Source organism: Erinaceus europaeus, chromosome 1 (assembly GCF_950295315.1).
Source record: "Erinaceus europaeus chromosome 1, mEriEur2.1, whole genome shotgun sequence".
NCBI lineage: Eukaryota > Metazoa > Chordata > Mammalia > Eulipotyphla > Erinaceidae > Erinaceus > Erinaceus europaeus.
Genome location: NC_080162.1, coordinates 91,050,609 through 91,062,706, shown reverse-complemented (window position 1 = coordinate 91,062,706; position 12,098 = coordinate 91,050,609). Strand labels below are relative to the sequence as shown.

The following is a 12,098-nucleotide window of genomic DNA, read 5'->3' as shown; positions in this document are numbered from 1 at the left end:
TATCGTGTTGTTATTATTATTGTTGTTGTTGTCATTGTTGTCGTTGGATAGGACAGAGAGAAATGGAGAGAGGAAGGGAAAACAGAGAGGAGGAGAGAAAGATAGACACCTGAAGACCTACTTCACCGCTTGTAAAGTGACCCCCTGCAGTAGGGAGCCAGGGGCTTGAACCAGGATCCTTATACTAGTCCTTGCGCTTTGTGCCATATGCGTTTAACCCACTGTGCTACCATCTGACCCTCAGCCATTTTAATTTTAATTGTAATACAGGGGTGTATAATTGACTCAGACAACCAAGCACTCAATATATCATTTTCACTGTCTCAATAAACTTTTAAATGAATATATTTGAAAAAACCTCAATAGAATAAAGCCACAAAAGTCAAAGCATGAAGTGGTGAAGGACGACTGTAGTGGTGGTGGTGGTGGTGACAGTTGTGGTGGTAAGTATCCAATTAGGGCAGTTGTCCTCAGTCCTGGTTCTAGTACAAGCTTGATCAAACTACATATCTTTTGGTATAACTCTTCTGCCTAGTAGAGTTTGTCTAAATCCTGCTCCTGATGCTTCTCATCCTACTCCTATGCTCTTGTTACAGACAACCATGCCCAGCTATCCCGTGCATCTCTAAGGATTCGAATCCTGGATGTGAATGACAATCCACCAGAACTGGCCACCCCATATGAGGCAGCTGTGTGTGAGGATGCCAAGCCAGGCCAGGTACCACTAAGGGTCCGGGGCCTGGGAGATGCTACCATGACTGGCCGGGGCACCCTCTCCCCAGGCCCAGAGTGAGCTCAGCCTCACCATCAGCTCCTTGCCCTCTCCTTACCCTTCAGCTCATCCAGACCATCAGCGTGGTAGACAGAGATGAACCCCAGGGTGGGCACCGCTTCTATTTCCGCCTGGTGCCTGAAGCTCCCAGCACCCCTCATTTCTCTTTGCTCGACATCCAAGGTGAGTTACTTCTGAGCCATGAAATCCTAGGATGGGGGTACCCTGAGAGCCAGTGTCACACAGATAGTCCAGGTCAGCCTTCTGACCAAACTGTAAAGAGCAGTTGTGGGGGCATGCCAACTAGAGAAGGGGCATCCCTAAAATAGAAACAAGTAGGTGCAAAGGCACAGAGAGGAGGAGGAGGTCAAGCAAAGCCCAGGGTAGAGAGAACCTCTGGTCTATTAAATGAAGACTGAGATGAGCCTTCAGGTTAAAAAGTACTTTAACCCATCCACCTAACAGGTGGTTTGTGACACCCCTACCCCAATTTGGCAGGTGATGAATCTGAGACTCCAAGAGGATAAAGGACATGTGCAGGGTCTGATAGGGAGTCAGTGGTGGGCCTAGGATTCTAATCCACATTTGTCTCATATGTACTGGGTTTCCTGCTTAGCTCACTACCTGGAAAGTAAACTGTTCTGCCTGGCCTGAGCTGGCCCTATTATGAGCCCTCCTCCCATAAGTCTCCCAAAGTCTAACCCTTTGAGGAAGATACTAGAGAAAAGGAATGGTCGTTGGGCTGGGTGTGATGGACCTAGGTCCCAGTGATGGCTTTCAGTGCAACCTGGGCCGAGCCCACACCTGTCCCAGCCTCGGGTGCACCAATCGTGAGGTGGGGCAGGAATGCCTGCCACTTCAAGGTATCGGGTGGTCCTAGAGATGAGGGCTACCAAGATATATTTTAGTACCTAGAATATGTTATTTCATTCAATAAACAAGTATTTATCGAGTACTTATTGAAACACCCTTCCTCTATGTCAGACATTGCTGCTCCAGGTCTTGAAAATACATTGGTCAAGGGGATGAAACCCCTAACCTCAAGGAGTTAATATCTAGTATGTGTGTAGGGGGGTGGGGGGAGAGAGACAGAAATGAAACAAATAGTTATTATGTTGAGGGCTAAATGTCTGTTGGGGGGAGTCGTGTGGTAGTGCAGCGGGTTAAGCGCAAGTGGTGCAAAGTGCAAGGACCAGTGCAAGGATCCCGGTTTGAGCCCCCAGCTCCCCACCTGCAGGGGAGTCACTTCACAAGAGGAGAAGCAGGCTTGCAGGTGTCTGTCTTTCTCTCCCCCTCTCTGTCTTCCCCTGCTCTCTCCATTTCTCTCTGTCCTGTCCAACGACAACATCAATAACTAACAATAATAACTACAACAATAAAACAATATGGGCAACAAAAGGGAATAAACAAGTAAATAAAATGTCTGCTGGGGTGGGAAGAGGGAAAGAATACAATCTTTACAAGTCTGGTTTTATTTTGTTTATATGTATGTGACTGGCACATAGTAGGTATTTATTAAAATGTATTCAAGGAGATAGTGAAACATGAAACTGAACAAGAGTAGAAGCTTGTTTAAATAGGGTGGTCTGTATGGCTTCTCCAAAGGAATCAATACTGAGTACAGATCTAAAGGAAATGGGGAAGTGAGCCACACAGTTACTAAGGCAAAGAATGAGCCAGGTGGAAACAGCTGCAAGTGCAAGAGCCCTGGGGTGGGAACAAGCCAGAGACATTAGAGGGACAGCAGTTCAGCATGTTGGCATGAGTGGGTGGTAGAACCAGAGGAAGATGTAGCACAGAAGCACTCAAGTCAGATTATGTGGGTGCCTTCTGGACCTAGAGTGGGCCTGGGATCACCCCCAAGATTTTTACTCCTCTTTCCTCTAGAAGCTTTCCATTCAGCAGTCTCAATGAAGCTATATAACCACCAGTGAAATTCAGATAACCAATCAGAAAACATGCTGATTATGACCTGGAGCAGGATCTCAGAGCCCTGCTGTACTCAACTTTCACCCCTGTGTCAAACACAGAGGTGTGCTTGGGGGCAAAGGCCAAGGCAGCATGGGTGAGTTTGCAAGGCAGGATATGAGGTAGTTCTTTTCCAAAGAATTCTAATAGTTTAACAACTAGTACAGCCCTGCCTGCTCATTATTCCAATAGCATCCTATCCTGCCCTGGCCCCAGGAGACAGGCTGCTGACTTGACCTCATCAGGTTCACAGTCATTCTAACCTGAGGGGCCTGAAGCTCTGTCCCAGCTGCTTCTATCCCATCAAGTGTGCTCACCAAAGCCAGGATGGCAGTCTCAGACTGAGGTCGACCTAGTCATGGAAGGTCTCCTCCTGCTGTCCCCCTGCCCCTTCCTGCAACGTACCAAGCCCCCACCTCCCTGCCATATAAATATCCTGGATGACAAATGGCTACCCCAACCCATCTGTTTCTCTGTACAAATTTGTAGCCAGTTTGGAAACGTGATTTATAAATATTGCTTTTGCAGCCAGGGATTGACACTGATATATGTCAGGCCAGATGGATGGATGCAGTGCTGGACCCAAATCCTGCCTGGAAGGGTGGAGTAGGGGGGTTGGGGTGGCCTGAGACATCCCTACCTGCATAAGAGAGCAGCTCAGAAGGTCCAGGATTAAGCCCAGGGATTCCCTATTCTGGGGTGAAGGAGCGAACAGCAGGGGCCAGATCTCTCAGAACATATGGTTGCATGGCCAAAGACAACAACCCTGAGTAACAAACATCTCTCCTCGCCTCTCCCTAGTTCCTGCTTGGGAATTGAGGCTGAGCCAGAGCCAGCCACTCATTTTTCAAATCTGTCTGCTGCAATGTGCCTCCGCTACCACTATTATCTCACAACTCAAATACACAATAGCTTCCTAACTGGTTTTCTACATTAATGCTTGTATTTAAGATTAGCAGCCCCCTGGAATGGAGTCTCAGCAAGGGCAGAGACCAGCTCTGTCTTCCTCATTGCTGCATCCTGAGAGGCTAGAATAGCCCTGGCATGTGGAGGAGACTCAATCGCTATTTGCTATTTAGTGGATGGACACATCACTAGGTCATTTCTTTGCTATAGTCCACCAATTAATGCTGCCACCCCCCCCCCCAGCCCTCCACTATTAAGAAAAGACCTCAAGGGCCAGCATGATAATTCACTTCGATAGTGTGCTGCTTTGTCATGTGCATGACCCAGGTTCAAGCTCAGCCACTCTACCTTACAGAGGAAGCTTCAGTACTCTGGTCTTTTTCCTCTCTCCCTCTGTCCCTTTGTCTCCGTACCTCTCAGCCTCAGGCCATTTGCATGGACTGTCTCTTTTCCTTGAACTCATTGTTCATGGCTCAACAATAACATCACTTCTTCCAAGACCTCAGAAATTGGGCTAGATCCTATATTAAGTGCTCTCCCTATATTTTTCCTTTGTAACATTTGCCATGGTTTATAACTGTAGGCTAAGCTGTGGGTTTATTTGGCTAATATATCTCTCACATTAGACTCTATGCTCAAATCATTTTCCCCCAGTGACACCCCAATGATGCCTAGCACATAATAGTTACTCAATAAAGATTAACTGGACATATGAGTGAAGTTGGATGGACGGTGAATATGATGAGTGAACAGGTGAAAATCATATCTGTGCTGCCAATTCATTGGATAAATTCACATAAGTCTCTGAGCCTCAGCCTCAATGTGTATAAAATGGGGAAAGTATCATACCTCTACGTGTTTGTGATGATTAAACATTGTTTATTTAATAATATTTAATAATTTAATATTTAAAGTACCTACATAATCCTCAGTGCTAAAAAATCATGTAGTCAGTGCAAAGTTCCACACCCTTCCTCCTTTCCCTAATCTCACCCTCGAGCCCCTCTTTTTCCCTACAGTGAAGCATATGTTTTCAATTGGAGTTAGCTCTACCCCTTGGCAGGTGTCTAAATTCAAGTCAGAGTCTAAAGGAATGACCAAGGACTACCAGTTATCCCCAAAGTTGTGGCTCACACAAGCATCATTTGTCAAGGCTGGCTCAGTGGTAGGGAAGTAACAGGCACAGGGTAGCTTAACACAATGTGACAAGTGCTGTAACAGAAGTAAGTATGCATGGCACCTGCATAGTTAAAGCAGGGAGAAGGGAGCCATAAATCCTTACTTCCCAAGGAAGCAGTGAAAAGAGGCCACAGAAAGAAGGTGACATTTAGCTGGAGCATGACGGATGAGGAATTTGCCCAGACAAGAAAGTGGAAAGAGTGTTCCAGATAGTGGGAACTTCTTGAGAAAACACAAGGCAACCTAAGCAGAGAGCAGACATGGGGTAGAGCCTGGGGGAAATGGGAACGAGGCATAAAACAGTAACCAACATATTACTCCATGTGCTGGGAACTATTTTCAGGGTTATGCATGAATCATATCATTTAATCCTCACATCCTGTGATACTGTTTTCCTCAGTTACAGATGAGGAAACTGAGGTCCTGAGAAATTAAGTAAGTTCCTAAAGCTAGTAAATGACCACCATTATTTTTTAGCTTTCTTCTTCTTCTTTTTTCTCCTTCTCCTTCTCCTTCTCCTTCTTCTTCTTCTTCTTCTCCTTCTCCTTCTTCTTCTTCTTTTCTTATTTTTGATAGAGATAGAGAAAAAGAGGAGGTGGGGAGAGAGACACCTGCAGCCCTACCCCACCACTTGTGAAGTTTCTCCTCTACAGGTGTGGACCATGGACTTGAACATGTTAATATATGCACTTTACCAAGTGCACCTGCCCCTTTTAACATTTTAATGGGAATTTTAAAGTGTGTGTAAAAGTAGATAGAGTATCACATGAACTTGAACCTATGAGCATTCTTATTTCACCTAGCCCTCTGGTCCACTTCACTGATGTACCCAGGGTCACAAGTCAGTCCTTCCAAGGGATTTTTTTTCCATGACTGTCCACAATAGGGAAAGTCAGGTCTAGGCTTCTGAATTGGGAGCTTCAAGGAAGAGGCTGGGTTAACACAGGCCACAATTTGGGGGCCCAAGATACCAGTGCCTGAGGTCAGAGACAGAGCAACATGACAAAACTATCAGAGCTGGGAGAAGCATTCAAGAGTAAGGCCTAAGCCCCAGCCAGGAAGGCAGGCTTCCCTTTTGTGAAGCTGATTGTGAAGGGTCGAGCCAGTTGAACTGGGGTCAGCTGGCTGAGAGGAGCCATCCAAATGATGAAGGGCCAGGTTGGAGCTACATAGAAGAGGCGTGGGTGAGGTGGTGCCATCCCTAACTCCTGCCTGGCATTCTGCCATAGGATGAGGAATTGTGTCCTTTCTGACCACATGAATATAAAGGAACAGGATGGGTGGAGAGACACTGACATGCTAGAGTCCCTGCATCAAGCCCCAGGGACTGTGTCCACAATCCTCTAGGCTCAGCTGTTAACACAGAAACTCCTGGCAGAAAGCTCCCTCATCCAAAGGCAGATAGATGCTAGCTAGCAGAAAGTCTGCTGTGATGACTCAGGATGTGTCAGAACCCCACACATCACAATTCAAGGACCACAGGGCCCCAGAATCAGAATGCATTTGGACAGCTGGATGGAATGTGGAACAATAGCATGCTACTGGGACAAATGTCAATAAATAAATAAATAATGCAGTCAGGGACAGAACTTTGGCCCAGCTGGGAATACAATTTTGGAATGGCTGAATACAGGACCTTGGCCCAGTTGGGGACACAATCTTGAAATATCTGAGGAGGACAGAACCTTGGCCCAGTTGGGGACACAATCTTGGATTAGTTGAGGATAGGACCTTGGCCCAGTTGAAGACAAAAATCTTCTGATAGCTGGAAACAGATCTTGAAAGACAGCTGAGAATGAATTCTTGGGACAACTTAGGACAAATCTGTCTCCTAGACAGTTGGGAACAGAATCTTCTGGCAGCTGGGTGTAGGATTTGGGGACAGTAACAGAATATGGAAACTTCAGGGACTAAGCATAGGAAGCTATAGCTGGGGACAGAAAGAAGCAAGTCCCAACGTGAAATCAGAAGGTGGTGGGGATGGGTGAAGTTGACCCTGGCCCCAAGCCATACACCTCTTTCTTCCTTTCCTTCTCCCCCCCTCTCCTCTTCTGGAACAGATAACACAGCTGCCGTGCACACACAGCACATGGGCTTCAACCGGCAAGAGCAGGATGTGTTCTTCCTGCCCATCCTGGTGGTGGACAGTGGGCCACCCACCCTAAGCAGCACGGGGACTCTCACCATCCGCATCTGCGGCTGCGACAGCTCTGGTGCCATCCAGTCCTGCAACACCACGGCCTTTGTCATGGCTGCCTCTCTCAGCCCTGGAGCCCTCATTGCCCTCTTAGTCTGTGTCCTCATCCTGGTTGGTGAGTCCACCAAGAGCCTTTCACACCCACTGGCTCTCATCCTGGGATGTTGGATTCCATGCCCTTGGAGCCCCACCCCACCCTGCCCCAGTCCCCTCTCTGTGAAAGGAAGGGCTGTCTCAGACAACTTCTAGATTTAACAGGCTACTTCTGTGAGGGATCCTCTGAGTCCAAAGCAGCTGCACCACTGTCTCCAAGTGGTGTCAACCTCCACCTCTACATGGCCCAGACAATTTTTTAAAACCAAGCTTTTTCTATAAAAACATCTCATGTCTATTGGCCTGTGTTATTCCCCATGGATAACTCTCAGTGAAAAGTGAATCTTGCAGACCCCACAGACACCCAGCCAGGAGCCTGAGGCCCAGAGAGGTCAAATGACTTGCATGAGGGTCTTCTGACTTTCAATCAGTTCTCTGCACCCCTAGTTCATTGGCCTCTAACTACCTCCCATGGGCTAAGAATCTACACTTACAATACAGTTGAGTACATACATTACAGTGCACAAGAACCCAGATTCAAGCCCTGGGTCCCCCACTTACAGAGGGAAAGTTTTGTGAGCAGTAAAGCAGTGTTGCAGGTGTCTCTCTCCCTTCCCTCTTAATTTCTCTGTCTCTATCCAAAATAAATAAATAATAAAAATAGAAGTCTTTAAAAAAAAAGAAAAGAAAAAAGAAAAAGAGAATCTACACTGGAGGTAAAATCTTGGGGCAGTTGAGAAAAAAAAAAAAATCCTAAGCCATTTGGAGAAGAAAAGACCCACTCCAGTATCAGTGCTACCAGCAGCTGGTTGGCCCTACCCAGTAAAGAAGTCAGTTATGGAAGCCATACTGGATTCAAGTGGCCAGGATGCCACCTCTCACTGTCATAAGAGAGGGCCTCACTCAGTCTAGGTAACTAGACTTCATGGAATAACCAGAGTCAAAGGAATCCAGGGTGGTTTCTATTGCAGATACCAGCTTTGCGTTGCTCTCTGGGAACTGTCAACTACCTGCCAGCCCTCACTGGCTGCCATAGGCACAGACACTGTCCATCCCTGGAGGACTTGCCTTTGCCAAGCTGCACCTCCTCAGGTCTCTGCAGAGGCCCTGTGAAGTCTCCTTCTAGTAGGGAAGCCAGAAACCCCCCCCCTTCTCTCCCCGCCCTAGCCCATGGCTCAGAAACCTTTTTTCCAGAGGGTGCACTTTACAGCGGTTTCATTTTCTGAGGCAGTGCAAACAAATTTCTGCCTAATTGCCCACAAATGAAGAAAGTGCACATCAGTGCTCTAAAGGTGATGGGCAGAATCACTGATCAGGCCTGGCACATCTGTCGCCCGCAGCCCGAGCTCCCTACCATCTGCTCTCACGGGCATCCCCCTCGGCAGCTTCTGGCCTCCAGCTCTGATGGTCGTCTGTCCATCCATCTTTCCTACTTCTCTCCTGACACCATGCCTCCCTCTGGACCCATCTCCTGCCTCTACCCTCTTCCCTATCACCAGCCACCTTGTCAGGTCATGAGCCAGCAGCCTGCTTCATGTCCCTAGCAGCTGACTCTGGCCACAGAGCTGGCTGGAGCTGTTAGGAGCAACAAGAAGAGTACAAAATCTGGAAGAATCCCCACCACATGTCTCTCCATCCGTTTACCCACCTATTCATTTACTTCTCTCATTTGGTCATCAGATCCACTCTTAACCACCTAGTGAGATGTTCTATGTGTTAAACTACTCTAGGCTTTGAATACTGAGGCTCATCAGTAAACAAAGGCAAGTAAGTTGGGGTTTCTATCACTGAGGGGGGGCACTGAAGGTGGGGAGAGAGGAAAGGTCTCATATTTGGACATGTTAAGGTTGAGATATACTCTTGGTCAACACAGAGAACTTATTGGATAGAAAATTTAGTGTACAACCTGGATTTCAAGGGAGAAGTCCAAGGTAGAAATGTGGAAATTGTCAACCTCTATGTGGAGATTAAACCCTTGTGGCCAGGACCAAGAGAGGAAGTGTGGGTAAAGGACCAGGGACAGAGTTTTGGAACAACTGATGTTAAAATGTCAATTCTGACTGTCCAGGGACCTCAGTTTGAGAAACCAAATGTAATAAAGATGGAGAAACCCCTCTCCAGAGAAACCTGGAGAATGTGGCTGGGATCTCTCGAGGAAAAGCTCCAGGTAGAACAAGTCTTAACTTGACACCAGAAATCCTACCCACTCGAGATTTCTGGAGTGGACAGAGAAGGAGAGAGTATAAGAGAGGTCAGAATCAAGGACATCTTTCACTCCCCTAGCTCTCTCTGCCCTTCATTTCACCTTCTTGCTTAAATACTTCACTGGATGTATCTCTTCATAAATTGTGGATACAGGGGGTCGGCGGTGGCGCAGTGGGTTAAGCGCACGTGGCGCAAAGCGCAGGGACCGGAGTAAGGATCCCGGTTCGAGACCCCGGCTCCCCACCTGCAGGGGAGTCGCTTCACAGGCGGTGAAGCAGGTCTGCAGGTGTCTATCTTTCTCTCCCCCTCTCTGTCTTCCCCTCCTCTCTCCATTTCTCTCTGTCCTATCCAACAACAAAGCAACGTCAACAATGGCAATAATAACCACAACGAGGCTGCAACAACTAGGGCAACAGAAAGGGGGAAAAATGGCCTCCAGGAGCGGTGGATTCATGGTGCAGGCACCGAGCCCAGCGGTGAAGCAGGTCTGCAGGTGTCTGTCTTTCTCTCCCCCTCTCTCTCTGTCTTCCCCTCCTCTCTCCATTTCTCTCTGTCCTATCTAACAACGACGACATCAGCAACAACACTAATACTACAAAAGCAATGAAAAACAATAAGGGCAACAAAAAGTAAAATAAATAAATAAATATTTGAAAACAAAAACTTTTTGCATGGAAAAAAAAATACACAGCAGCGTTGAGATGGGGTGGGCTCCACTGCAGGTGAGGTGGGGAGGCGCCGGGCCGCTCAGCCCGAGCTCACTGCCTCCTCTCTCCTGCGCAGTGCTGGTGCTGCTGATCCTCACCCTGAGGCGCCACCACAAGAGCCACCTGAGCTCGGATGAGGATGAGGACATGCGAGACAACGTCATCAAATACAACGACGAGGGCGGTGGTGAGCAGGACACCGAGGCCTACGACATGTCCGCGCTGAGGAGCCTCTATGACTTCGGTGGTGAGCTCAAGGGCAGCAGCGGCGGCGGCGACGTGGGTGGCGGCGGGGAGGGCAGCCCCCAGTCGGTGCACCTGCCCTCGGAGCGCCATTCCCTCCCTCAGGGACCGCCGAGCCCCGAGCCGGACTTCTCGGTGTTCAGGGACTTCATCAGCCGCAAGGTGGCGCTGGCGGACGGGGACCTGTCTGTGCCGCCCTATGACGCCTTCCAGACCTACGCCTTCGAAGGCGCGGCCTCGCGGGCCACCTCGCTCAGCTCGCTGCACAGCGGCTCGTCGGGCTCCGAGCAGGACTTCGCCTTTCTCAGCAGCTGGGGCCCGCGCTTCCGGCCTCTGGCGGCGCTCTACGCGGGACACCGCTCCGAGGACGAGCCTTCCGCCTCCTAGCCCCCGGCCCTCCCCAAGCCAACACCTCAGCTGTCCCGGGACACAGTTTTTCCCCTGCTCGGCCCCTCCCCCCCAGCCCTCCCGGCTTCCCAGGACCACTGCTCGAGGGGGGACTTGCTGGGGGATGGATTCCGCAGAGCTCCCCCATGGCGGGCTATGCAGCTTTTGTCCCAGGGGTGCGTGAACTACCACCATCATCATTAGACGTGCGTGTGGCCAGACTGGGGGAGGGGAGAAGGGACCGAGTTAGGGTGACTTTGCAGCGTGGAGGAGGGCGGGGTGTTCATTCCTGCGTTGGCGGGAGGACGCTGCCCAGGTGCACCCCCTTGCCCTGGCTTCCTCATCAGCATTCAAGAGGAGAGGAGGGCTGCTCATTTACTAAGCACCTACTGTGTGCTGGGACACTGTACAGAGACCGTCTTAGTTGTCACAGAAACCATGAGGTGGGGCCCTGTGAGTCATAGATGGAGAAAGCCACCCAGAGAAGTGACTGTGACCTGTCTAAGGACACCAGGCCAATGAACCCAGGAGCCTCTGGCACCGACCTACCAGCTGCCTGGCCTTGGGCAAGTCGCCTCACTTCTCTGGGCTTCAGTTTCCTCATCTGTCAAATGAGGTTACTAACAGAACCTACCTCAAAGAGTTGTGAGGATCAAAAGGGTTCATGAGTGATCACATGGTTCGGACAGTGCCTGGCACATAGTAGGTGTCCAATAAATGTTAGCCTTTAATACTATCATTATCTTGGTCATTATTAAAAGTCCAGCGTGTCTGCCTCCCAGGGCCCCTGCTTTCTCTCTTGCCCAGTTGCCTTCCCTCTTTCCCAAACATATCCAGGGAAGGAAGAAATGGCCCACACTTATTTCTGCCCTGGGTTGGAGGTGGGACATTCCCAGGGGGCATAGGGCCCTCAGGAGTTTTAGGAGGCATTTGCAAGGATACCAAGAGAAAAGCTGGGCAGCTCCAAGATGGGAGAAAGAGGGTCTGAAGTCACTAGGCACTAAGGAGACTCTTCTATCTGGCCCCAGAATACATCCATCTTTCCATTTGTGAGCCCCAAATTAAGAACCCCAGGGCTAAGTCATCCCTAAGAGATGCCAATTCTAAAGTCATATGATTCTAAGATATAGTTTACTTACTTTCCACTCCACCCCTAAGTGATTCAATTCCACATTGATGGACTGAATCCCAGCTCCTGCTAGCTGGGCATCCTTCATCCTCAGCTACTGAAACTGTTTCCTCATCTGTAAAACGGGGCTGATGATAGTCCTCATCAAGGGTTGTTAACAGGCATAAAGGAGATAATGAATGTTAAGCTCTGATCTCAGTGCCTTCCTGACACATTGCAAGTGCTCAATAAATGCTCATTAGCCTTAATTTTTTTTTACCCTCCTAGGGAGCATTCATTCATTCCCTCCATATTGGTAAAGTCCACTGTGAC

The 12,098-nt window shown here is 48.9% G+C and overlaps 1 protein-coding gene across 2 annotated transcripts in view; it reads left to right on the top strand.

The window, feature by feature from the left end:
* The window catches only part of CDH22 (cadherin 22), a 164,764-nt gene extending 153,371 nt beyond the window's left edge, over positions 1 to 11,393 (top strand). For both annotated transcript variants that reach the window (XM_060190931.1, XM_007533075.3), the window contains 4 exons: positions 597 to 718; positions 838 to 955; positions 6,886 to 7,137; positions 10,104 to 11,393. In XM_060190931.1, the coding sequence (XP_060046914.1) occupies positions 597 to 718; positions 838 to 955; positions 6,886 to 7,137; positions 10,104 to 10,657 (1,046 nt within the window). In that variant the 3' untranslated portion in view covers positions 10,658 to 11,393. The remainder of the gene's footprint in view (positions 1 to 596; positions 719 to 837; positions 956 to 6,885; positions 7,138 to 10,103) is intronic.
* The last annotated feature ends 705 nt before the right edge of the window (positions 11,394 to 12,098 follow it).